Here is a 24,198-nt window from a genome sequence, read left to right as displayed (position 1 = left end):
TATGTGGCTTGGAAAAGTGTGGGCAAAGTAAATTTCTGGTCTTCAGAAAGCTCAGAATTTTAACATACGTCCACTCCTCAACCTTTCAGCAGCTACTTTCCAGATACTTCCCTTGCATCACCATGTAGACAGCCCGGCTTGGAACTCACGAGGATCCTCCTGCCTCGTCTCCGTTGTAATAGGATTAAAGGTGTGCACTACCACAGCCGACCGACATTCTATGGGGTGTGGTTTGTGAGAGGCAAAGCCTTGTTTTCAAGTATAAAGCTCATCCATCGTCTGCTTTCCATCTTTCGTTGTCAACTGTGGGCACTAAGGATGAGACAAGGACACCGCACGATCCAAGAAGACGCTCAGGAAATCAGAGACCGATTAGTTCACCGCTAAACTAATCTGTTTACCAGAAGAAGGTGTGCGCAGGCGTGCTGGGAACGGCCGCGGGGCATGCTGGGCCCGCGACCTCGGCCGGTTGCTAGGAGGCGGGGACGCCTGCCTGCCGGGGAGCCGCGTCGATGCAGGCCCTAGCGGGCCAGTGGAGTTGAGCTACGGCGGGGTTTGTCTTCCCTGGGTGCCCCGCGCTTGCTGGGCCGAAGACACGCGGCTGCCCCGGCCTCGAGGAGCCATGGAGCCTGGGAAGGTCGGTGTGCCGCGGGCTCCGGCCCGCGCCCGGGTTCCCCCACTCTTCCGCAGCACCGGGGAGACCTCGTTTCTTCCTTGGCCTGAACTGAGGAGAGAGCTGGAGGCGGAGTTTGGGTCCAGGTCTTAGCTTTGCAGCCGCTTCCCCCTTGTCTGCTCCAGGTGCGGTTTATGGAGGAGTTTCTGAACTCACCCAGAGGCATGGCTGAGGATCAACTTTGGTCTTGAGGCACCCTTTATGGGGACTGGTCATCTTTGTAGATGGTTTAAAACAGAACAAAACAAAAAAACAAAACAAGCTGAAAGGTGCAATATTTGAGTCTACAGTACATACGGTTGTTGATTTTTAACTTTTGTAGGCCATTTGTATTAGGAAAAATCTTGTCTTTAGGTTTTCTGGTTTGGTGGAATACAGATTTTTAAAGTGTACCCTTATGATCCTATCAATTACCAATGATAAATCTTATGGATTACCTCAGTATCTGTTATAATGGATCCCTTTTCATGTCTGCTTTAATGAATTTGGACCTTCTCCTTCCATCTTTTGGCTTGCTGGGTAAAAGTTTGTCCATTTTTTTTTTTTTTTTAAATCAAAGAACCAGCTCTAAGTTTTATTGATTCTTTGTATTATTTTTTGTGGTTACTGTTTCATTGCTTCCAATCCTGAGTTTGGTTATTTCTTGCCATCTACTCTTTTGGGGGTTTTATTTTTTTCTTGTTTTCCTAGAGCCGTCAGGTGTATCATGAAGTTACCAATATAAAATCTCTCCAGTTTTTTGACGGAAGCACTTGGTGCTATGAACTTGCCTCTATGACTATGTTCATTGCGTCCCTCAGGTTTGGGTATGTGGTATTTTCATTTGCATTCAATTCTAAAAAGTTTTTAATTTCCTTTTGACTGAATTTCATTCAGCGATGAGCTGTGCGGTGTCCGTGAAGTTTGTGTGCTTTCTGTCATTCCCGTTGTCGATGTCCAGCCTTAATCCACAGTGGTCGGGCAGGATGCAGGCAGGGTGTTACTTGAGTTTCTTATACATGTCGAGGCTTGCCTGTGTTCTAATATGTGCTCAGTTTTGGAGAAAGTTCCATGAGCTGCTGAGGAGAACGTGTGTTCTTCAGTGTTTGGGTGGGATGTTCTGTTTATGTCTGTTGTGTCCCTTGACTGAGGACTGTTGTTTAACTCCAGCACTTCTCTGTTTAGTTTGTGTCTGGATGAGCTGTCTGCTGATGGGAGTGGAGTACTGAAGTCACCCACTGTTACTGTGTGAAGGTCAATATGTGATTTTAGCTGTGATAGTGTTTCTTTCATGAATTTGGGTGCCCTTGTGTTCGGTGCATAAATGTTTAGAATTGTAATATCCTCTTGGAGTTTTTGTTTGATGAGTATGTGGTGTCCTTCCCCATCTCTTCTGAAGTCTTGGAGTCTATTTTGTCACATATTAAAATGCCTACACCAGCATGTTTCTTGGGTTCATTTGCTTTGAATACCCTTTTCCATTCTTTTATTCTGAGGTGATACCTGTCCTTCAGGGTGAGCTGTATTTCTTGGATGCAGCCGAAATATGTACCCTGTTTCCTAGTCCAGTCTGCTAGTCTGTGTCTTTTTATTGGGGGATTGAGATTATTGATCTGGGGAGTTATTAATGAGCAGTGTTTATTCCTGTTATTTCTGTTGTTGTTGTCGTGGGGCTGCCCCCCCCTTTTGATTTACTGTACTGGGATTGTTTAATTCTTGTGTCATCTTGTGTGTAGTCTAGCAGTTCTCAACCTGTGGGTTGCACATCAGATATCCTGTATGTCAGATATTTACATCATAATTCATAACAGTAGAAAATTACAGTTATGAAGTAGCAACTAAATAATTTCATGGCTGGGGATCACCACACCATGAGGAACTGTATTAAAGGGTCACAGCCTTAGGAAAGTTCGGAACCTCTGGTGTCATCAACCTTCTCTAGTTTTCCTCTAGTGCCTTCTGAAGAGCTGGGTTGGTGCACAGCTAATTTTTTTTGCATCATGATACGATTTTCTTTCTCAGTGGATTGTGATTGATAGTTTTGATGGGTAGAGTAGTTTGGCTGGCACCTGTGGTCTCTCAGAGCTTGCCTAGGTCCTTCCTGGCTTTTAAAATCTCCATTGAAAAGTCAGGTGTTACTCCAATGGGCCCATCTTTATATGTGACTTCGTCTTTTTCCCTGGTCACATTTAATATTCATTCTTTGTTCTGTACATTTAGTGTTTTGATTATTATGTGTTGTGGGCAGTTTCTTTTTTTAGGAAGATCTAAGGGAACAGTGGTTCTTCATCAAGAGGTTGAAGCCCAAGGGAATGGAGGTGAGCCTGGAGGAGGGCTCTATCAGGCTTTTAAACATGAGTTCTGAGAATAAGGACTTAGTTCCTTATACTTTTGCTTTGTTTTGCTTGAGACAGGGTTTCTCTGTGTAGCCTTGGCTGACCTGGAACTTGCACTGTAGACCAGGCTGGCCTCAACTCAGAGATCCTCTTGCCTCTGCCTCCATAGTACTGGGATTAAAGGCTTGTGCCACCATGCCTGGCAGTTCCTCCCACTTTTGAGGCAAATCCTTTACCAGTTGAACCACTTCTAGCCCCCATTACTTTTCTTGACAGGTTTATGAGATTCAAATAGTGTCTTTGACTCAGCATAGCACCTGATATACGTTAAATGATAAATGAAAATTTTGTCTATTCTTACCTACTGTTTTCTATTTTTGTATAAAAAAAAATCACCTTAAATGTAATTGTTAGAACATCAATGATCTTTTTTTATTTTGCTCCTGTATTCTGTGGATTTGGAATTAGTGAACACACACAACTCTGATGGCTTCATTCTGCTCCTCTAACGTCTGGGGTCTCAAATAAGCAGATGCAGGTTTGGGGCTTGCACCTGGTGACTCATTGGGTGGATGCTCTCACATTCTGGCCTCTGAGCTGATGCAGTGCGGCCTCTGCTATGCCTAAATTGGAACATCTACATATGGCCTTTCTTCTGTAATGCCTTTCCTTCCCTACAGCTGAGCTCCTGTACTAGGTAGCCCAAGGAAGACCAAGTGGGAGCCGCATTCCTTGGTAGTCACACTGCATCCTTCTGGCCTATGATGGGCCAACCACCGTAGAAGGAGCAGAAATCTCTGACTCAGCCCTGTGCTCAGTATTTGGGATGAGAGAGTTTATTGTGGCCTATCAGAAAAATGTTTTCTGGCATTTTTTTTTTTTGTTTAAATTAAGAAATTATATGTATGGATGTTTTGCCTGCCTGTATGTCCGTAAACTTGCCTGTGTTCTGAGGAGGCCAGAAGATGGAGTGAGATCACCAGGAACTGGAGTTACAGACAGTTGTGAGCTGCTGTGTGGGTGCTGGGGTTTGAACCCAGGTCCTCTAGGAAGCAGCCGTGCTCTTAACTGCTGAGCCATCTTCCTAGTCCATGTCTGACGTGCCCACAAAGTGCTTTCTAGATCTGTTCTTAACTGCCATCCTAATGTTTCCTCTTTTATTTGATACGATATAGTATTTTTTTAAGTAGCTAAATGAATGTATCCTGTAATAATTATGGATCACTTTAGACTAGTGAATGATTTAAACAAATCTACATTTGTATCTTTTTTGTTTTCTTTTGAGACAGAGTATCCTTATGTATCTGAGGCTGGTCTCAAACTCTCCATCCTCCTGCCTTGGCCATGTAGGCTCTGCAGTTCCAGGTGTGGCCCTATTCTTGGCCTCTATTAGGTCATCTTTCATTTCAGTAGGAGAGCAAGTATTTTCTAGTTAATTATTTTTGATACAAATAGCATAATGAAAGCAAAAAATTTGCTATTTTAATTTTTTTTTCACCTAGAATCTCCTTATACATCCTAAGTTGGCTTGGAACTTAGACTCTTCCTGCCTCAGCTTCCTGAGTGCTAGGGTGTGGCTATGTGCACCATGCCTGGCCTGATAATTCCAACTTTGTGCTTTGCTTTTTAGAGAAGAACCAAAGATGATACTTGGAAAGCCGATGAACTCAGAAGACACCTTAAGGTAATATATTTTAAAGACTTATTTGGGATTCACATGGAACCTTCATGGGCTTCTGGACAGTGTGACCAGGCTTACAACTTGCATAGCTTTGGTTACAAGGAGTTCATTTCAGAGGCCTTTTTGACTGAACGATGAAGCCAGGTATTTAATACTTCTGGAACTATTATGGGTTATAGTCCTGCTCTGGGTCTGAGGTGTTCTGTATGTTAGCCCAGTCTGGCAGGCCCACCAGCTTGAGTTTTGTGATTGAGATTTAGTCCTTCTGAAAGTTTCATAATAGAGGCTTAATTAATTAATTAGTTAATTAATTATAAACAGGGTCTCACTCTGTAGTGCAGGCTGACTTTGAATAGAAGTGGCTGTGATCTTCCTGTCCCATTCTCCTGAGTGTTGGGATTACAGGTGCCGCCCACATCTGGCTTTGCTGCTGCTGCTGTTGATACAGGGTTTCACTATGTAGCCCTGCCTGGCCAGGAACTGACACAAACCAGACTGTCCTCGAATTCCCAGAGATCCACTTGCTTCTGCCTCTTGAGTGCTGTGATTAAAGGCATGTGCACCATGCCCAGCTGGCTGTATTCTTTATGTGGTAACCAAGTGGTTCTTGCCTCAACAACTTTAAAACACAACTTAATTATCTCTTTCTACTATAGGTTGTATTTTACTGATGGCATTTCATGTTTAATTTGTCAATAAACATGAACATCTCTGATACACGGGGTGATTGCTAGTTAGCATATTTGTAGAAGTGTTAAGTAGGACTCCAGTTAGTATTTTAAGAATATTCATTCACCTCCACCTCCCATCTTGCTGGACTGAGAAAACAGCTGCGGCCAGTGATTTTTATAAAGTGTTTTAGATGAGTCTTTCTGTCCAGATAGTGGAAGTCAATGCACATGTACTTTCATAGTCAAGGAAGATCTTCCTTGTGTTGTTTTAGGCTGTACAATCAGGTAGTCCCAAGGAAGAAAAGAAACTCAGAGAAAAGAAGTTGCACAAGGAGTCAGAGCTGGGCCTTTTAGAATACAGAGAACACAAGAGCAGGGACCCAGACCGAGAGGCCCGACACAAGGAGAAGCTTGCTGAGAGAGACCTTCACACCTCCACAGAACATCTCCGTGGGGAGAGAGATCGGGAGAGGCACAAGGAGAGGAGGAAAGAGGCAAAAGACCGTGAGAAAGACAAGCTGAGAGAGAGACATCGAGAGCAAGATACAGAGAAGCCTCACAGTCGAGGCAAAGACAGAGAGAGAGAAAAAGACAGAAGAGCCAGGAAAGAAGAGCTCAGGCAGACTGTTGCCTACCATGACCTCCTGGGGCGAGAGGCGCGTGGCCGGCAGATGCTGGAGAGAGTGGAAAAGAAGGTCCACACAGGTGCGTCTCTGTGTGGGATTCACCCCAGCTGCTTGCTAGTTAGCTATATTTATTTCACTCCATTGACTTACTGACTGATTGTGTGCATGCCTTCCACATTGCTGAGATGGGGTCTCTGTCTGCACATTATGTACTTTAGGCTAGCTGACCTGAGAGGTTCTGGCTATTCTCCTCTCTCCACCTCCCATCCTGCTATAGGAATTCTGGGATTACAGCTGTCTGCAACTGCATCCGGCTTTTCATGGGTTCTGGGGTCTTCGGACTCGATTGGCTGGTGTTTTTACTCGCGAAGCCCCTTTCTTGGCCTATATTTTGCTTAAAAGTTTTCACTGTTTGAAGCATTTCCCCTTTCAGTTCATCGTTGATTTTTCTGTCAGGTTTTCATGGATGCTTTAGCTTTAGACCTGAAGTTGCCGGTTCCTATTCTCTATTTGTTACTATGACTTTTTTTTTTTTTTTAAATTCAGTCAGCAGGGAATCATTTTCATAGTATTTACTAGTGTTTCTACTTTTGAAACTCTTTTCTTGATTTATCATCTCAATAAATCTTAGTCTCTGTGGATAAGCAAAAATAAAGTACTTTAATAAAAGTATCCCACCAAAATGTTAGTTTTATTGTAGTGTTGGGGATTTAGGGATCAAACCGAGGGCTGTTGTACGTGGTAGGCAAGGACTCTACCACTGAGCTAAAGCCCTGCCCTTTGGATTTTCTTAATTGTAAGCTAATGTTGCTTCTCGGTGATAGCTGACTTTTCTGTATTGGGTAGTCCTCTGGACATTAGCAATTCCTGGGCGGTTCATGAGCCTCCCCTGTGGCTTCGCTTGCAGGTTGTGCGGAGCCCTGTTTCCCCACTTGCAGTGTCCAGTGCGCTTCAGCTCCCCTTCATGTGCTGTTTGTGAGGCCCCTCCCCACTTCCAGGGGAGCACAGACTCCCAGGGGAGCCAGCTTGTCTCAGTGACAGATTGGGAGAGAAGAAGAATTGTATCTGTTCCTAGCCTGCCATATTCAGCTTCTACTTTACGTTTAGATACTAGCACTTGTTACTCTTGAGTTTTGAGACATGTCTTGGTTGAAGAATGTTAAAATGCAAATTAATGAGCATATGTGCAGTCATGAAGTGTACAGCAGCATTATCAGGTGGCTTTTTTGATAAGGTAAAGTTTGGGAATATTAAAAATATGCTGTTGTATTTTTTTAGCAAGTAAAGTACGAATTGAGGAGCGAGAAAGGAGAGATGAAGATTCTGAAAGAGGAGATGAAGACAGAGAAAGAAGATACCGCGAAAGAAAGGTACAGGGCCGAGCCTGAGCTCCGGCTTTCCATCTGGCCAACAGAGCATTTGGGAACATTGTGGTAATCTGATTAAGAAGGGAATGAAACTTCTGTCATTTTCTTTTTTAAAATACATTTTCAACTTCTAATTGACACACAAATAAAACCACATTTCAGCACAAATAAATATCGCCATAGAAGGGATTTCTGCTGTGCCCAGTGTGGGTGTTTCTTGTGGAAGTTAACCACCCTTCCATTAATTACTGCTTGTGTAACACTGTCTAGGGACAAGTCTTGGGCAGACTCTAAAGGCTTAACTCTGCTGTGCACTTAAGATGCTATTTTTTTAAAAAAAATTTATTTGAGCAATCTTATAAGTAACTGCAAATTATGACAAAACAAGTCTGTCCTTTGGCAGACAGAATGCTTCACAAACCGTTTTCCTATTCCACAGTGATGTAAATAGTTGTCTGGGTTTTGTTGTGGGTCTATAAAGGTCCTTTAGACTTAGCTTTTTAATTCCCATAGTTTGTTTTGACAAGTGATCTCAGGTACTGACCTGCCTTTAAGGCTGAGGAGCTCAGACAGAGCAGCCTAATTTCTCTAGAAATACTGTCCTAGTAGAGATACACGGGGCGACCAGAGCTGAAGAGAACTGAGGAAGGAGCTTACGGAGACTCTCGAATGTCCCCCGGTTGGTGAAAGGAACATAGAGAACTGAGGCGTGACGTAGGAGTGAGTGAGCGTAGTGACCCTTGGCTGGGCTGGATCGAGTCAGGCTTGCTCAGGGTCTGCCTTGAAGGTCTGCTCCGAGATGGAATCAGAGTTAGGATACCATGGCAATAACTGCCCTCAGGAGTGACTCAGTGAACTTTGGTGGTGGTGTTGGGACAAAGACCTGACCAAATGATAGCTCCTTGTCTGGGTGGGAATGAGGGACAGTTAAGGGAAGGTGGCATACTGTGTCACTGCATGGAGCAGCCGCCGCCTGCTGCAGGTGTTCTCCACAGGGACTGCCTTTCCTCAGACGTCACGGAGACTTTGCAGCAGGGACTACAGGACTGTGGAGCTAAAGGTGAAGGGAAAATTAAGAATGTGGTGGAGCAGGAAGGAAGGCAGATCCTGTTTGCTTTGCTGTGTGTCTGCACTAGTTTTCTGTTACTATAGTAGTATATCCAAGGAAATCAGTATATAAAAAAGAAAGATTGACTTTGGTTCATAGTATTGGAACTTTCAGCCCATGACTGTTGTGGGGTGGTGCCACGTTGTAGGACAGCATGGTGGGGCAAAGCTACTCACACCCCAAGTCAGGGAACAGAGAGCAGGAGGGAGGGGTAGGAAGAGATGAGGCCCAGAGCCCCTCGGCCTTTCACGTGGCTGCACCTCGTGCAGGTCATGGTACCTCCCAGCAGTGACACCCTGGAGACCAAGCCTTAACACGGGGCACCCAGACCATCATCCTGGGGAGTTTTGCATTTTGAATGTCAGAGAGGGCGTCTAGGCTTAGATGCTGTTGTTCTGTAGTGCTTGTTGTTGGCGTGGATGAGGATTGCTTTCCTTCCGGGACAGAGGATTGAGGATTTGGGGATACAGAACAGTGCCAGCTGTATGATTTTTTTTTTCTGCTTCTTTCACCATAGTACACAGAGACAGTGCTTGTCACCCCTTTGCTCATGATTTCACTGTTGGTTTCCAAGCTGCAGTATGGAGACAGCAAAGAGAACCCTCTCAACTACTGGCTGTACAAAGAGGAGAGTGAGAAGAAGCACAGGAAGGCAAGAGATGCAGATCGGGAGAGGAGGCACCGAGACAGAAGCAGCACGAGGGAGAAGAGGGAGAAACACTCGAAGGAGAAGGGGAACTCGCTCTCTGACAGGGAGACGGAGGAGAGACCCCGAGAGAAGCGGCACAAGGAAGGGCTTCATCATGACGAGGAGAGGCGCCGAAGTCACTCGGACAAAAAAGAGAGATCTGCCAAGGAAGAGCACAGGAAGAGGGAAGCCAAGGTACCATCTCCCCTGGCCACCGCCTGCATGGTCGTCCTGAGGTCGCCGTGTAGCGAACATTGCTCAGTGTAGCCTGGTAGTGTTAGGATCTGCTGTCTGATACCCTGTTAGGTTTGGTCACTGGACGAAACACCTGACAAACCAGTGAAGGGAGCACGCTTTATTTCTTCATCTGGTGTTTTCAGAGATTCATCGTGGTGGGGAGAGAACAGCCTGTGCTGCAGCCTGTTAGGCCTCCAGCGTATGCGACGGTGCCACCCACGTTAGGTGGGCCTTTCCCTGCTTGAGCTTAACTCTCTGGACACATCTTCATGACACAGTCCGAGCTGTGCTTTGTAAATATTGTAGGAACTTCTCTATTTAATCAAGTTGACGTAGTTAACCATCAAAATGGTTATGACATATGAAAATGTGACTTAGGTCAATACTTTGTAATCAATAGAGGGAGATTACTAATCTTTTAAAAAGTATGAACTCAAATCTTTTAGATATGTGGTGAGTGTACTGCCCCCTACCCCGACGGATGTGAGGTCTCGCTGTGTTGTGCAGGCTGGTGTGGAGCTCGAGTGATCCTCCTGTCTATCGTTCTCATCCTTATATATATATATTTTTTTAAAGACAGTGTTTCTCTGTGTAGCTTTGGAGCCTGTCCTAGAACTCACTCTGTAGAGCCAGTTGGCCTTGAACTCACAGAGATCCGCCTACCTCTACTCTGCCTCTTGAGTGCTGCGCTCAAAGGTGTGTGCCACCACTGCCTGGCCTGCCTCTGTCTTCCAATCACCATAGATTACTGGTGTTTGCCATCACAACCAGCTGTTAATGTACATTTAACAGAAAATTAAAAATCTGTCATTAAAACTTGAAATTTAACATTAGAAAGGTAGCTATTACTTTTAAAGGAGAAAGTGATCAAGCTACTTGTTTGAATCAATTTGAATCAGAATTGATAAACAGTTTACAAAAATGAATAAAACTGTGTAGCTGCTGATTGTATAGATTCTAGTTTCCTCCTGTATGCATTTACTTCATCATTCTAGTCTGCATTTTCTGGGACCCTCTGTGGCCACTTTTGTTCTCAGATACATACTTTGAGCTGCTGTTTCTACAGAACTTAAACAATTGTCCTGTACCGGTCACATGTATATTATATAATAGTCACTGTAGAATAACCATCCCTCAAACATTTATCATTTGTTTATGGTGAAAGCTTAAAGTCCTTTTAGTTTTTTAATGTGTATAGTATGTTCTTACAAGGGTATCTCTGACAATAGATTGTTATGTTGTTATGTTTATAAATACTAATCAGCAGCACCACACAAACCCTAGAAAACATGGGTTTCCAGCCTATTTGCAGTAGTTAAATTTATGATTGAATTTTTTGTTTCATGTTTGACTTTTGCTTCCAGGAACCTGAAAAGGAAGACCATGATTTAGAGGCTACTGGGACTGAGGAATATCTGGCCAATTTTGAAGATGATTTTGAAGTATGTATAAAATTTAAATTGTTCCCAGTTTAACAATGTATTCTTAAAAATTAGTGCATGTGTAGTATTTTTTTTTTTTTTTTTTATCGAGACAGGGATTCTCTATGTAGTCCTGGCTATCCTGGAACTTGTTCTGTAGACCAGGTTGGCCCTGAACTCAGAGTTCACTTACCTCTGCCTCCCAGGTACTGGCATTAAGGGTGTAGCCACCACTGCCTGGCACATGTGTAATAATTTAGTAGGCCTTATCTCTCTAGTCCATGTCTGTTAAGTTTTTATGTAGATCTGGTTATTACCTGTGCAAAGCTCACTATGTTCCCACCAGTGCTTGTCCTCACCGTGTTTGGTAATTAAAGAGTTTTATAGTTTAACCTCATTGTAAGTGCGCTACATTCAAACACGTGTGTGTGTGTGCATATCTCACTATATGTATGCACAACCCTTCACAATCTTAACACAAGGTTTATACGTTATTAATATTTCTTAGTATACATGGTTCTATATCACATGGCTGGTTTTCAGAAGAACACAGGCAGCAGTGTATTGCAAATTTACAATCCAGCAACATTAAAATCAGTGCATTGTAAAATCTCCCTTAGCCATAATAAGGGTTTTGCTTATTTTAAATTATAAATTGTGATGTTTTGTTGTATGTGAGTATTAATTCAATTGCTTTAAGGGTGCCAAAATTTTTATTATTGTTCATAGGATTACGAAGATGACTTTGAGGTTTGTGATGGAGATGATGACAGCAATAATGAGCATGACTCTAGAGAAAAAGCCGAAGAACTTCCTCCAGCCCAGAAAAGGGAGATACAAGAAATTCAAAAGGCAATCAGTGCAGAGAATGAAAGGGTTGGAGAGTTATCTTTGAAACTGTTTCAGAAGCAAGGTCGAATGGAGTATGAGAAGGAGTCCTGGGCAGGTATGCACAGGGACACTTAAAACCGGGAAACATGTTCTGGACGCTATGTAGACATTTGCTGAAAAGTCCCACAAGGTGGGCAGATGTTATACTTGATACATCAAGTAATCCTATGCTTTGTGCCTCCCTGAGCTCCACCTATGGCACAAGTCTTGTGTGTTAAGGGTGGCTATGAACTGTCAGTCACTGTTGGTGAAGTTTTCCTGTCCCAACTGCCTGCTCCCAAATAACTGGCAGCTGCTTCCCAAATAACTGACTCAGAGATTCAATATAAATTATAAATGCTCAGCCAGTAGCTTGGGCTGATTACTAACTAGCTCTTACATTTTAAGTTAACCCATATTTCTTATTTACTCTCTGCCATGTGCCAGTACCTTTATTAGCATGGTACATTCATCTCCTGCTCCTTCTGCATTTGGCTGGCAACTTTAGACTCCACCCTTCCTCATCCTATCATTCTTAGTTTGACTTTCCCACCTAACTTTATCCTCTTCAGTTATTGGCCAGTCAGCTTGTTTATTAAACCAATCACAGTGACAAATCTTCACAGTGTACAAAGGGATTATTCCATAGCAAGTTGCTGTTCTCCATGTATATCTGTGCATATTGCCTGTGCTGTTAACCTCTGGTAATGTCCTCCTTGAATTGTCACCAAGCAGCGGTCACATTGTTGCCAGGAGGATTGGGCTATGTGTCAGCAGAAGAGCTCCATGGGGCAGGTGACAGGGCTGGCTAGCCCCACAGAGGCCCAAGAACGTCCTACAGAACAGAGGAGAGCCCTGTGAAGTAGCTGTTAGGCCCAGGATGGCACTCACAGCATGTCAGGAAGCACACTGCCTACTGAACTTTTTCCTGAGGAATTTCCTTTATGAAATTTGAATTGTATTTTCTAAAAATTCTTGACATCTGGGCAGGATAAGTTATGAGAATGAGAGTAAATAATTTAAATCACTTAAAGAGTTATGACATTTAATAAAATATTTTCTTTTGAAATAGCACAAATGGGAAAATATTAGACTTATCAGACTAAATAATCTTGTAGTCTGCAATGGATAAAGCTAATAGCAATTAGTTATTACTACAGTGTAATAATGCAAGTGGAAGTCTGGAAGAGTAATCAGCAATCACATTGTGTGCCTACAAACTGTTGGGCAGTATGGATACTTAGTGCTCTGTAAATTGAGAGCTAGAAACATGAAGGCCAGGGCTGAATGGGCTTGGCAGAAGAAAGGACCCAGCCTTTTTACTGTGTGGACTAGCTATAGCCCAGGTGTTGGTACCATGGACTCATGATGGAGAGGCAGTGTACCTCGATCCATGTAATAAATGCATGAATAACCTTTTCATTTCATACATTTTTCCTTGGCATGATCTCTTCCTTAGCCTACTTAATAAGATTAATTGTTCACTCTCACACATATTACTCCCTAGAAAATAGGAACTTTGGTTTTGGCTCTCTCAGCATTAAACTAGTACCAGGGGACAGAGTGGAGGTGATTACAGTGACAAAGTCATGTTCTGTGCTGTAGGTGGAACTCAGAAGAGGTTTAACAGTGCTCGTTCTTGTACTGTTTGAGGGTTTCAATCTTGACTTTTAATATCAGCTAGCTGCGTGAGCTTGAGCAGGATTCTAGTTTCCTTTCTGTTGCTGTGATAAGATACTGAGACCATAAGCAATAGGGGAGGAAATGATTTGTTTGTATACACTTCCAGGTCACAGTCCATCACTAAAGGAAGTCAAGGCAGGAACCCAAGCAGGAGCTTGCAGCAGAAACACTGGAAGAATGTTGCTTGCTGGCTCGCTGCCTGACTCATTCACCAGCTCATGCTTAGCTAGCCCAGGACTACTGGCTTGGGGATGGTGTCGTCCATAGTGGGCAGAGCTCTTCTACATCGGTTAACGTAGTCAAGCCAGCCTTTACAGACATGTCCACAGACCAACCTGATACAGTTACTTAATTATGATTTTTTTAAGGTGATTCTAGGCCGTGTCATGTTGACAGTAAAAGCTAGCTAGGATAGACAGTTAACATCTCTGCTTTTCAGTTTCTGTAAGGGTAAGACCTCCTCTAGATTGATAATTAAATAAGTTAATACCATACAACATACAGTTTGTAGTAGCAAACTGTACCCGTTTGGCTAACCACAGCTGTCATAGAGCTGGTTTAGGAGAACGTTCTGCTGCCTCCTGGGGTTTATTTGCTTATAAACTTCTCATCTTACCATTTATTTTTGTGGCTATAAGAAACTGATAAATACTTTTTTGCAGTGCACCGGCGTCAACCATAGTGTCTGAAAGAGTTTTGACAACTCCAAAAGGCATATCTCCATTGGTGAATGAGTGCCCAGTGCTGAAGGGTCCAGAGGTGGCATCTGTGACTTTAAAGACAGAGACAGGTGTCCTCATTTTAGAAGCTGGGACAGCTATTCTCTCAAGGTTGGGTTGGAGCTTTGCAGGTGGCATACTGATGTTCACAGCATGACCTACCCCATTAGTGTCAAAACTTGTACTTTGGTGTGGACCAGATTCATGGTCTCCTCCAGAACCACACCCTCCACATCACTGGCCCTATGCTTTGAGGATTAGTGAGATTATGTACACAAAAGGCCTCTGAAGGTATATAAGCCACAAGATGGGTCTATGTCTTAAACTCTTGCTAAGTGTAAATACATGTCCAAGAGGATTGAGGAAACAGATTAATATACAATTAAAATAAACATGTTGATACTAGAGAAATTTAGGAACCCTTAGAAGAAAGTGGTGGATTGTGGGTGATTGTTTCCATCACAAAAGATAGACTAAGGGGTTGTTTTTTACAGTATGAGCCTTTTCTGTTAGCCCACTAATGTGGACATCATGTCTTTTGAAATTTCAGTGTTCTGATGAAGCACATAATTTTCTTACTCTTAACTTTCACATATAATTTTGTCATCTGTGGACACCACACACACACACACACACACACACACACACACACACACACACACGTTCCCCCAGTCTTATCACTGCAGGTATTCCAAGCTCAGTAGATACTGTATTTTCTCTTCTCCATACATCCTCATGATTAAGTTTAGTTTGTGAATTAGGTATAGTGAGAGGTGAACGATAGCAGAACAGTACAGCAGTCTGTTATAACCAAAGCCAGGTGAATGTGGGCTTCTCTCAGTCAAATATTTTATGATCCTCTACTTACCCATCTTGTGTTGATAGGAGGCGATGGAGTGATTATCTAAATTGAGATGAGTGACATGGGTACTGGGACATATCTAGACTACTACTTACCTGACAATAGTATGTCAGAAGGAGGATCATCTTTGGGTGACTCCAGATCGTTGGGTCTTGATGACCAGTGGTTGTGGATCAGGAGCCAACAGTGTCAATGGCGAGGAGTCTCAGTTGTTGTGTAAACATTTTTGGAAGAACATTTTAATGGGAAGTAGCATTTCCTCCTACCCCATTAGAAGGTTGCTGCTGAGGTCATCCTGTGGTGATCCTGAGGGTGATTTTCATGCTGGGTTTTATGTGAGTCATTGTCCACAATTTTGTGTTTTAGTATCTGTGCAATTGAAAATGTTACAATAGTGTTGATCAGTTTTGGTAATGTCCACCTTGCTGGTTGTATTTCATCTTCATCTTTCTATGCTCTGTAGGTAGTTCACAGGTTCTTCCAGAACCTCATTTGCTGATATTCTTCTATGGCCTTCAGTATTTTCTTCTACCTTTTCACTGAGAGCTTAAAATCCTGTTCCTCAGCTTGGCTTGTCCTGAATGTTGTCTGTGACTTCCCAGTGGCTCTTGGTGCCACTCCATCAGTCCTTCTAGCAGTCTCCAGTTTTAACTCATTGTAGTGTTGTATGGTATTGCATCAATTTAATGATTCCCAGCACCAGACTGTGTCCCCATCAGGACCTATGTCAATTATGGTCATATGCCGGACAGGCATATGTGGTCTTGTCAAGCACAGAGCTGTCATCCGAAGGGCCTGAAGCAGTGTGGTGTATTTGGTATAAAAATACACCCTTGAGGTTTTCATTTTATCGACAGATTCTGGTGGTCAGGTGTGCTGTTATTGTTAGTAGGGCTTTAAATACCAACCCTTTTCCTCCCAAGTCCCCCCACCCCCCTGTACTTCTTAGATAAAGCATTGGTGGAATCATTCCATAAACAAGATGGCTGTCACCTACACTCTGACTAAGTTGCTGGAACATGTCCAAGTGCTTTGCTTTTGTGAATGTGAACTCCTGGCTCTGCACACTGCACCTGACTTTGTCATGTACCCTGTTAGGGCACTTCGTGTAGTGCCAGATTGATCCATGGTTTCATGTTTTAAGCCCTGCTTCCTTCTTTTGCACATTTTTGTTGGCTTTTGTTTCTTTGGTAATTTCCTTGTATAGCCCAGGCTTGTCTTCAACTCTTAATTTTCCTGCATCAGCCTTCTGAGTGCTAGGATTGCAGGCATATATCTGCCTCTTCACAGTTTTGTGAATGTAGTTTCCACCTGGCATCTTTCAGAAGAGCCTGGTTTCATTGCAGTTGAAGACTTGCTTCAGGTGGTGTCCTTCCTCCTAACCAGCTTCTTCACCTGCAGGCGAGGGGGACCCTTGCTGAGGCCTTCATAGACCAAGTGCTTTCTGAAGGGTTGGTTTGCTTTTACTTTCTGAGTGTCCTGCATATGTGCATACACATCATACATGGGGAGGTCCTAAGAGGGCATCAGATCCTCTGAAACTGGGATTATGGACATTTGAGAGTGAGGACCCAAACCCAGGTCCTCACCAAGAGCAGCAAGGGCTGGAGCACTGAATGATCTCTAGTCCTCAAGTGCTTTCTGATACCACAGTTTGCCGTCAGCTTGAACACATTTCTGTTCATGTTCTCCAACACAACTCGAGTGCCTTGTCCCTCTTAATTAGGCTCACACCATGTACTGGTGTGGAAACTTCTGCAGGTTAAGATGCTGCAGCACATGTAGCATGAATTTCTTATTCATATTTTCATGGATGGAGGATTTGATTTTACTGTTGAACTCAGCAGCCTTGGGGTTTTTTTCTTTCCTTAAATTGAGGACATTCACATTTTTATTTTAAGGAAGCTCTTTTGAAAATGTATTTGCTTGTGTGTATGTGTGTGTGAGAGAGCATGTGCTTGTGATGGTGTTTATGTTGGGGTCAGAGGACAGCTTTCTAGAGTTGGTTCTCTCCTTCCATCTTGTGGGTTCTGGGGATCAACTCAGGTGGTCAGGCTTGTTGGTAAGTGACTTTATTTGCTATGCCATATGGTTGCCCTTGAGGAAGGTTCCTTTTTGGTAAATCCATATTGCTATTCTTGTCCTTTTAGGGCATCTTTCAGGGTTCCCTGAGTGTTAGCAGTGTGATGCCAAGAGAGCTGATCTGATAACTGTGACTGAGTTGGGGGCAGGGAGCACCTACAGCCTGCCTATACCGAACGGAAGGACCGTTTACATTCTAGACAATGCATTGTGAGAGTTCGTCAGGCTACCCAGAACAACATGCAAGGGAATGCTTACAACTGCTGGTTTTGGAATTACTCAGTTAATAATGTTGAGACCACAATTGACTGTAGGTGAATGGAGTCTTAGAGAATGAAACCACGATTGAGAGTTTACTGTATATCTTATTTCTTTTTTCAGACTACGTAGGATAGGAACAGAAAACTATATTTTATACATACATTCATAAGTATTTCTAAAACTCGTACTGGTATGATTTATCAATTTCAAGTAAAAAATTATTGAATATGATTTTATATATGACTATAATTGTTTTACCTTTTTTTTTTGCTTGAAGGAACTGTTTCATTGTCACAAAACAGCCTTTTTCCCCCTATGCAGATGCAAATGATTCCATCTCCAGAACCCCTGTTTGTGGGATTTTTGTGGATTTTGCAACAGCCTCACATCGCCAGAAGAGCCGGAGTCAGGCTCTCAAGCAGAAGTAGGTATACTGAGGAGCTTGACACAGGTGCTTGTGTGCGTGCATGTCCTGCTGTGGATGGAATCCAGGTTCTTGTGCACTCTAGGTGAATGTCCTTCCATTGAGCTGACCTCAGCTGTAACTTTGTGTTAGTGCCTTTTATGTCCCTTTCCTCAGCATGGTCTTAAAGCTAGAGTTTCCCATGTTTCATTGTTGACTGTGTAGGTGAATTGTCTGGATATTGAACCCAGTATTTTGTTTATTAGGCAAGCACTCTACCTCTAAGCTGTATCCCTAGCCTGGTCAGTTCTTTAATTAGTATTACAAGTCTCTTTGTGTTCATCTCTTATTCTGGTTACCGTGTACAGTTCTGGTATACTAGGTGCTTGTTATCTAATGTCTGCAGTAAATTCATGGCTGATTGTTGTGGACTCAGCTCAGGAGTCCATGGTCTGTTTTGACTCCAACATAATCACAACCATACATTTCAGATCTGGTGGACAGATTCTTGCTAAGGCAGATTGAGCTTGGCTCATGATGCATTGCGGCTCTGTGGCACTGATCTTTTGAAATATAGGTAGAAACCTCCATGACCTAATGGTTTTTGTATTCTTATATGCCTTTAAAACTATCAGCATGTAAATGATACCAAGGTCTGCCACCAGCTCAAGCATTAATTAGACCCCTTTGAAGCATGCATGGCTTTATATAGCCTCTGAGTGCCTGGATGGCTGAATGTGGGGAAATACTTCTCTAGGCAGTCCTGTGTGGGCAGAGAGCCCTAGAATACTCATCTCAAAGCACAGTCTTTCAAACGAGTTAAATAAATTTATAACATTGGTCCTGCAGTGGCTGGGGGACCATAACTTTTAATTTTGGCCTCCCACAAAGTCTGTGACAGTTGTGATCAGGGACATTGAACCATAGTGGCTACAGAGCAAGGTCTGGAGCCACAGAGAAATGTTACAAGCAGGGTTAGAGGGTTGGGGAAGAAGAAAGCTTTTTTTTCTCCTGCCTTCTTTCCTTAGTCTTCCACCAGTTGGGCCTTGAATGACCAGTGAGTCAATAGAAAAAAGTTATGCTGCCAGTGCATGAATGAAGTGTATTCTGTTAGTAGGCTATAAACGTATATTCACTCAGTGATGAATACTTTCTTGTGGAGTAGATGGAATGTTAAAACAATGACAGTGTCCCAGTGTCCAATGCAAGCATAGAATAAAATCTTGGCTGTAACAACCTGACAGGACCTTTGAGGAGGCAGTTTTCTATGATTATGAAATGCATCTACCCAGTGACAGATGCTATTGAGCAGTGTACAGTTGTCAGAGCAGCATTCCTTTCTGAACTAGGAGTTTCACAGGATGTGGACAGGACTCCGACCTCTTTCTATGACGAACAGTTTGTATTAAAAAAAATTCTTCAGCTGAAACCAGCTGTGAAAGTTGGATCTAAAACAACAGCAGTATGCTCAAACTCTGAGATGGCTGCATGAACTAGTAACAGCTGGGACCACCAGGACCCAAAGGACTAAGCTCTACAAGACAAGTGTAGAGTGCCAACCTTGTGTTGCTGCTGTATTCCCATTCCAGGGGCTGTATGTGTCTCTCAAGGTGGTCAATTCAGGTAGAAAGCAAGAGTAGGAACTCTGAACATTCACTTAGGGCTGGGGAGATGGAAAATGTTTAGGACTTTGAAGTAGGAGAGCCTTTGCTAAACACCCCTGACTTTGGTTGACACCCCTAAACCTCCATGCTAGGAATAAAGGCAAGGCTGAAATAGATCTGACATCACTGCATGGCGCTGAGCCTCTGAGCATCCCAATGGGACCTGTTGAGTGTGACCTACTTGGATTCTCCTTGCCAGGAAGAAATTAAAAAGAAAATATCCAAAATTCCTACAGAATTTTCTACTCATTGTCTGTTGTCCAGTAAATTACTAGACACATCAGAAATTGGGATCATATAACTAAAACCAAGAGTGAAAAACAAAGGATAGTAATAGGTCCATGTATGATCTTGAGAGTAAATAATTTGATCTGGATTTTTAAAATAAGATTATAATAACATGTGATTAATGTGTGTATAAGTAAATTAACAAGCAATATATTTGATCAGAACATTGAAATCAATGAGACAATCAAATTTTGAACTCTTCTCCAAAAGTACAATAATTGAAACTAAAAATTGATTAGTTCAATAGCAAGTTATTAGAGGTGGAGAGAGGACAATGGGAAGTTTCCAACTTGAAGAGAAGATATGGAAGGGCTGATAAAGAGACTACACAGTCGTGACACAGAGTGAGACTCATCTGACATGGATAATCGAATCCCAGGAAGGACAAAGAGAAGGACCGGGCAGAAGCTGTACTTTAAGACATGCTATCTGCAGATTTTCAAAAATCTATGAATGCAATCAAGTTAAGGCTTAAAAGGTTCAAGAAGCATAAACGTAGATAATAAAGAAGAGCAAACACAACCACAGTGGAGAGAATCCAGTCAGACTGCTGAGCACCAGATGCCAGGGGCGTGGGGAAGCTGCAGCTCGAAAGTTGGAGCAGACAGCTTCAGTGGGAGGTTTGCAAAGGAAAATACAGGCCATGGTGACAGACATGCTCCAAGTAAACAAGCCGAAAGTGAATAATGTCCTTTAAAAATTAAAGTAAAAGCTACACATTTTCAGACCTACAAAAACCATGAGAACTCCTTGCTCACAGGGAGAGTGAAGAGGCTTGATATCAGTGGTTCAAGCAGCCATGCCAGCAGCCTGGGAAAAGGCAGCAATTAATTAGAAATTAAAAGGAATGAAATAAAATGTAAGAGCAAAAATCTGTAACATGGAAAGCATTTATAATAAATTTAGCAAAGGCATACTTCCTGTGCCTTTTGTCCCCCCAGAGCCACCAGCCTTTTGGGTTACACAAGCTCACTGTGGACAGATGCTCTTCAGTCATCTCAGCAACTCAGATGTCAATGCCTCAGATACCCTCACAGACACTTTGGGATAGCCCAGCTACCCCAGTCACATGATGACTCATCTGGATGTCTGTTTCAGCAAAGAGGCAGACTCATGCTTTTGAATAGCCACCTTAGTATCCCTAAATCTTGTCATCCATCACACAACGATACCCAAAACGTGTAATACCTTAGAATTAGGAACACAGGGTTGGGTTAACATCAACTCATGTCATTATCACCTTCCTAGAACAGAAAACTATGTAGTCATCTCAACAAATACAGACGACAACAACAGCATCCAACATTACAAAGAGTAGCACATACTATGAAGACCTAGGAAATTAAAAAAAAAAAAAGTGTTCTATTTTTATCCCAGTAAGGGTGTGTGTGAATTCATACCTTTTAGGATGCTGATTCTGAAAATTATATAGAAGTACTAAGAGTCAAGAGTAGTGAAGACATTATTAAAGGAGAAAAGATTAGAGGCTTTGAACTCAGATGCCAAAGTTAATTACAAAACCCAGTGATTATGCTGTATTCTTAGCACAAGAAATCAGTCTGATTAAGTACAGGGTGGGGAGCATCAGCCATGGCACACTGTCACTGAGTGTGTGGTTGCTGTGCAGGAGTAGGGCAAGGGCGATTTTCTGTGGCTGATGGAGTAGATGAGTGTATAGAAACAGTAAGCCGAGCCCCGGCTTGAGCCACCCACACAGGGAAGATGTGGACAGCTGGGGAACGTGGGGTGTTCTTCACTGGCTGGGGAAAATAGCTGAAGGAATTTTGGAGACAGAATGGAAGGTAGTAAGTAGAAAGTTACAGGATAGTGTCCAGAGAATAAGATGATGGAGAAGTGAGAGCTGCTGTGAGGACTCAGTGTAAGTGGAGAAGGACAGGCGAGGAGAGAAGTGAGAACAAGTGTACTGAACTCCAGCAGTGGGGGAGTGCTGGTGTGTGGAAGACATAAAAGCTCTTCGTGCTCAGCTTGCTTTAGCCTGGGGGAGGAACAGTGGACAACTGAGGGTTGAGTCCAGGGCCCGTCACCATTAGGGTGTCTGGGAGAAAAGAAAGAAACCAGTATAAGTGGTTGGGAAAGAAGACTGAGGCAGCAGGAGGGACCAAGTGTCAGGCGTACCGCTGTCAGATGCTGTCCCCTGTGGGAATAGGCTGCTGTAGCCTCCAGGAGGATGTACTGTCAGAAATGTCATCGTACCAGCCGACACGCTAAATACTGAAAAAAGTGAATTATCAGTCATATGGTATACATATGTTGTAACTTTATCAACCTTAGTGTACTGCAATGGACCAATTACACATTTTGGTTCATGATATATTCACACCATTACTTTGTGACTGTTTTTATTTAGGTTTCCCCCCCTTTCTGCTAGGGCTCTAATTTAGGGTCTCTTATAAGTTAGGAAAATATTTGGCCACTGAGTTATACCCTCAGCTTCTATTTAATTATTTAAAATAATTATTGAGTACTTGAGACTCACTCTTATTACTTATATGTGACCCTAAGATACACCCTTCTGCATGTCCCTGAGTGTATTATTCAATTTAATTTTGTTTCCAATCTGTTTTAAAGGACACGAAGTGCAAAACTGCTCCGGCTTATTGATTTAGACTTTTCATTCACCTTTTCTCTCTTGGACCTACCACCAGTAAATGAGTATGACATGTATATTAGGAACTTCGGGAAGAAGAATACCAAGCAGGTTAGTAAAAGCTGTGTTACCTAATGGAAGTGTAGTGTGTGTGTGCACCTTGTGTCTGTTCTAGAATGTTAGAATTGGAATGGTCTCTGAAGGTTGCAGCTGAGAGAGTGTCCTCTATAACTTGGTACCATAAACTCAAAGAATGGAAAGTCTAAAGATAGCCCGGTGGGCATAATGAATGACTGGTATAGAGGACAGTGTCTCAGTTTCTTCTCTGATAAAATACCCTGACAAAAGCAACTTAGGGGGACAAAGAATTTATTTTAGCTCACAAGTCCAGGTTACCGCCCACCATAGCAGGGAGGTCTCAGCAGCAGGAACCTGAGAGAATTAGTCCCGTTACATCTGCACTCAGAAGAGTAGATGACAGATGCATGCATAGTTGTGCTCAGCTCGTTTCTCCCTGTTTATGCCATCCAGAACCCAAGCCCAGGGAACGGTGTCACCCACTTCTAGGCAAGATCTTCCCACATCAATTAGTGTTCAAGAAAGTCCCACATAGGCCAACCTATCCCAACCCCAAGATTACTCACCTTTAAAAAATTTTTAAGTTAGCTTTTTTTAAAAAATTGTGGTTGCTTTTATCTTCAGCAATGGCAGATTGCTCTGAAATTGAAGATAGATGTTAATTCTAACCCCTTTTTTTCTCTAAGGCATATGTTCAGTACAATGAAGATAATGTTGAGAGAGATGTTCAGACTGAAGAGATAGAAACCAGGGAAGTGTGGACCCAGCACCCAGGAGAAGGTGCCGCTGTATCTGGAGGTAATCTTGGTACTCTTGAGTGTTGAATGTCTACTCTCTTTACAGTAGGTTTCATTTTGTTACTTATTTCCTTTTTCTTGTGTGTTTCTTTTTGATGTGGTTGATAGTACATGACTGTGGAAGCGCCTTTTCATTGTTCCTTTGAAAAAACAAATTAGCTAATGTTAATGAATGAGATTAGAGCTGTTGAACCACTGGGAATCATTAAGTTGACCTAGAACCAGGGTCTGACCCCTGACCTGGATTTGTAATGAGGAGGGGAAGATACCATATTCCAAATACTCACCATATGACTGTAGGACAAACTCTGTTCTGAGACTCGGATAGCTCTCATCAGTATAGAATTTTTGCTTTTTAAGTGCAGTTTGAAGATGTGTTCCATTAGTGCAGACCAGAGTTTCTAGAACACAGATGTGCAGCTATCCAGATGGATTATACATTACTCGTTGATTTTTTTTTTTCTTAAGGAATGTCTCTGTACAGTAAGGAATATATCCTCAGGTAGACCTCACCGTAAGGAAGCTCTAGGCATTGTATCTCTTATTTCAAGCACCCCAGACAATAAGTGTTGCAGATTTCTCATCTGTAGATGCTTGACCTGTAACCTAAAACTGGCACCAGACACACTGGTTCCTTTTACTGTATTCCTTAATACAGTTGAGTTGGACTTAACTCATAAACTTACTATAGAACCATGTGAAATTGGAAACAGCCTCAAATAGAGAATGTAATGCGATGTTCTGACTTTTCCTAGGGGTCTCAGTATTTGCAACACTGCTTTGAATGCTGTGATTTATTAAGCATAACTGTTTTGAAGTTGACTTTATTAACTTAATAAACCTACATTTTATTGTAGGTAGTGAAGAAAAAGACTTCTCTGATGTCATGGTTGTGCCAAAGATTGACACTCCACGGTTGTCTAGTTTTCTCCGGGCAGCATGCCAGGTACATTCTGTGTTGCATGTCCTCTTCTATGTTAGTGCTTAAGGGTTCATTATTTTCAGAAATAGTGCTACTGGAATCTTGGAGCTTTGTGGCTTAGAATCAGTTCTCCATTTTCTTACAGATTATCAGTAATACTTTCATTAAGTTCTT

The 24,198-nt window shown here is 42.6% G+C and overlaps 1 protein-coding gene across 3 annotated transcripts in view; it reads left to right on the top strand.

The window, feature by feature from the left end:
• Positions 1-438: 438 nt before the first annotated feature.
• Positions 439-24,198, top strand: part of Dync2i1 (dynein 2 intermediate chain 1) — a 49,732-nt gene continuing 25,972 nt past the window's right edge. Inside the window, exons 1-11 of one of the 3 annotated variants that reach the window (XM_006988299.4) lie at positions 439-637; positions 4,619-4,672; positions 5,613-6,045; positions 7,245-7,336; positions 9,016-9,324; positions 10,731-10,808; positions 11,517-11,733; positions 17,586-17,688; positions 22,209-22,338; positions 22,992-23,103; positions 23,960-24,048. In XM_006988299.4, coding sequence (XP_006988361.1) covers positions 623-637; positions 4,619-4,672; positions 5,613-6,045; positions 7,245-7,336; positions 9,016-9,324; positions 10,731-10,808; positions 11,517-11,733; positions 17,586-17,688; positions 22,209-22,338; positions 22,992-23,103; positions 23,960-24,048 — 1,632 coding nt within the window. In that variant the 5' untranslated portion in view covers positions 439-622. Of the gene's footprint in view, positions 799-4,618; positions 4,673-5,612; positions 6,046-7,244; positions 7,337-9,015; positions 9,325-10,730; positions 10,809-11,516; positions 11,734-17,585; positions 17,689-22,208; positions 22,339-22,991; positions 23,104-23,959; positions 24,049-24,198 lie in introns of all 3 variants that reach the window. The other 2 variants (XM_016006767.3, XM_076551562.1) reach the window with 2 other exon arrangements.

This window comes from Peromyscus maniculatus, chromosome 14 (genome assembly GCF_049852395.1).
Source record: "Peromyscus maniculatus bairdii isolate BWxNUB_F1_BW_parent chromosome 14, HU_Pman_BW_mat_3.1, whole genome shotgun sequence".
Classification (NCBI taxonomy): Eukaryota; Metazoa; Chordata; class Mammalia; order Rodentia; family Cricetidae; genus Peromyscus; species Peromyscus maniculatus.
This window is presented reverse-complemented; position numbering and strand designations above follow the sequence as displayed.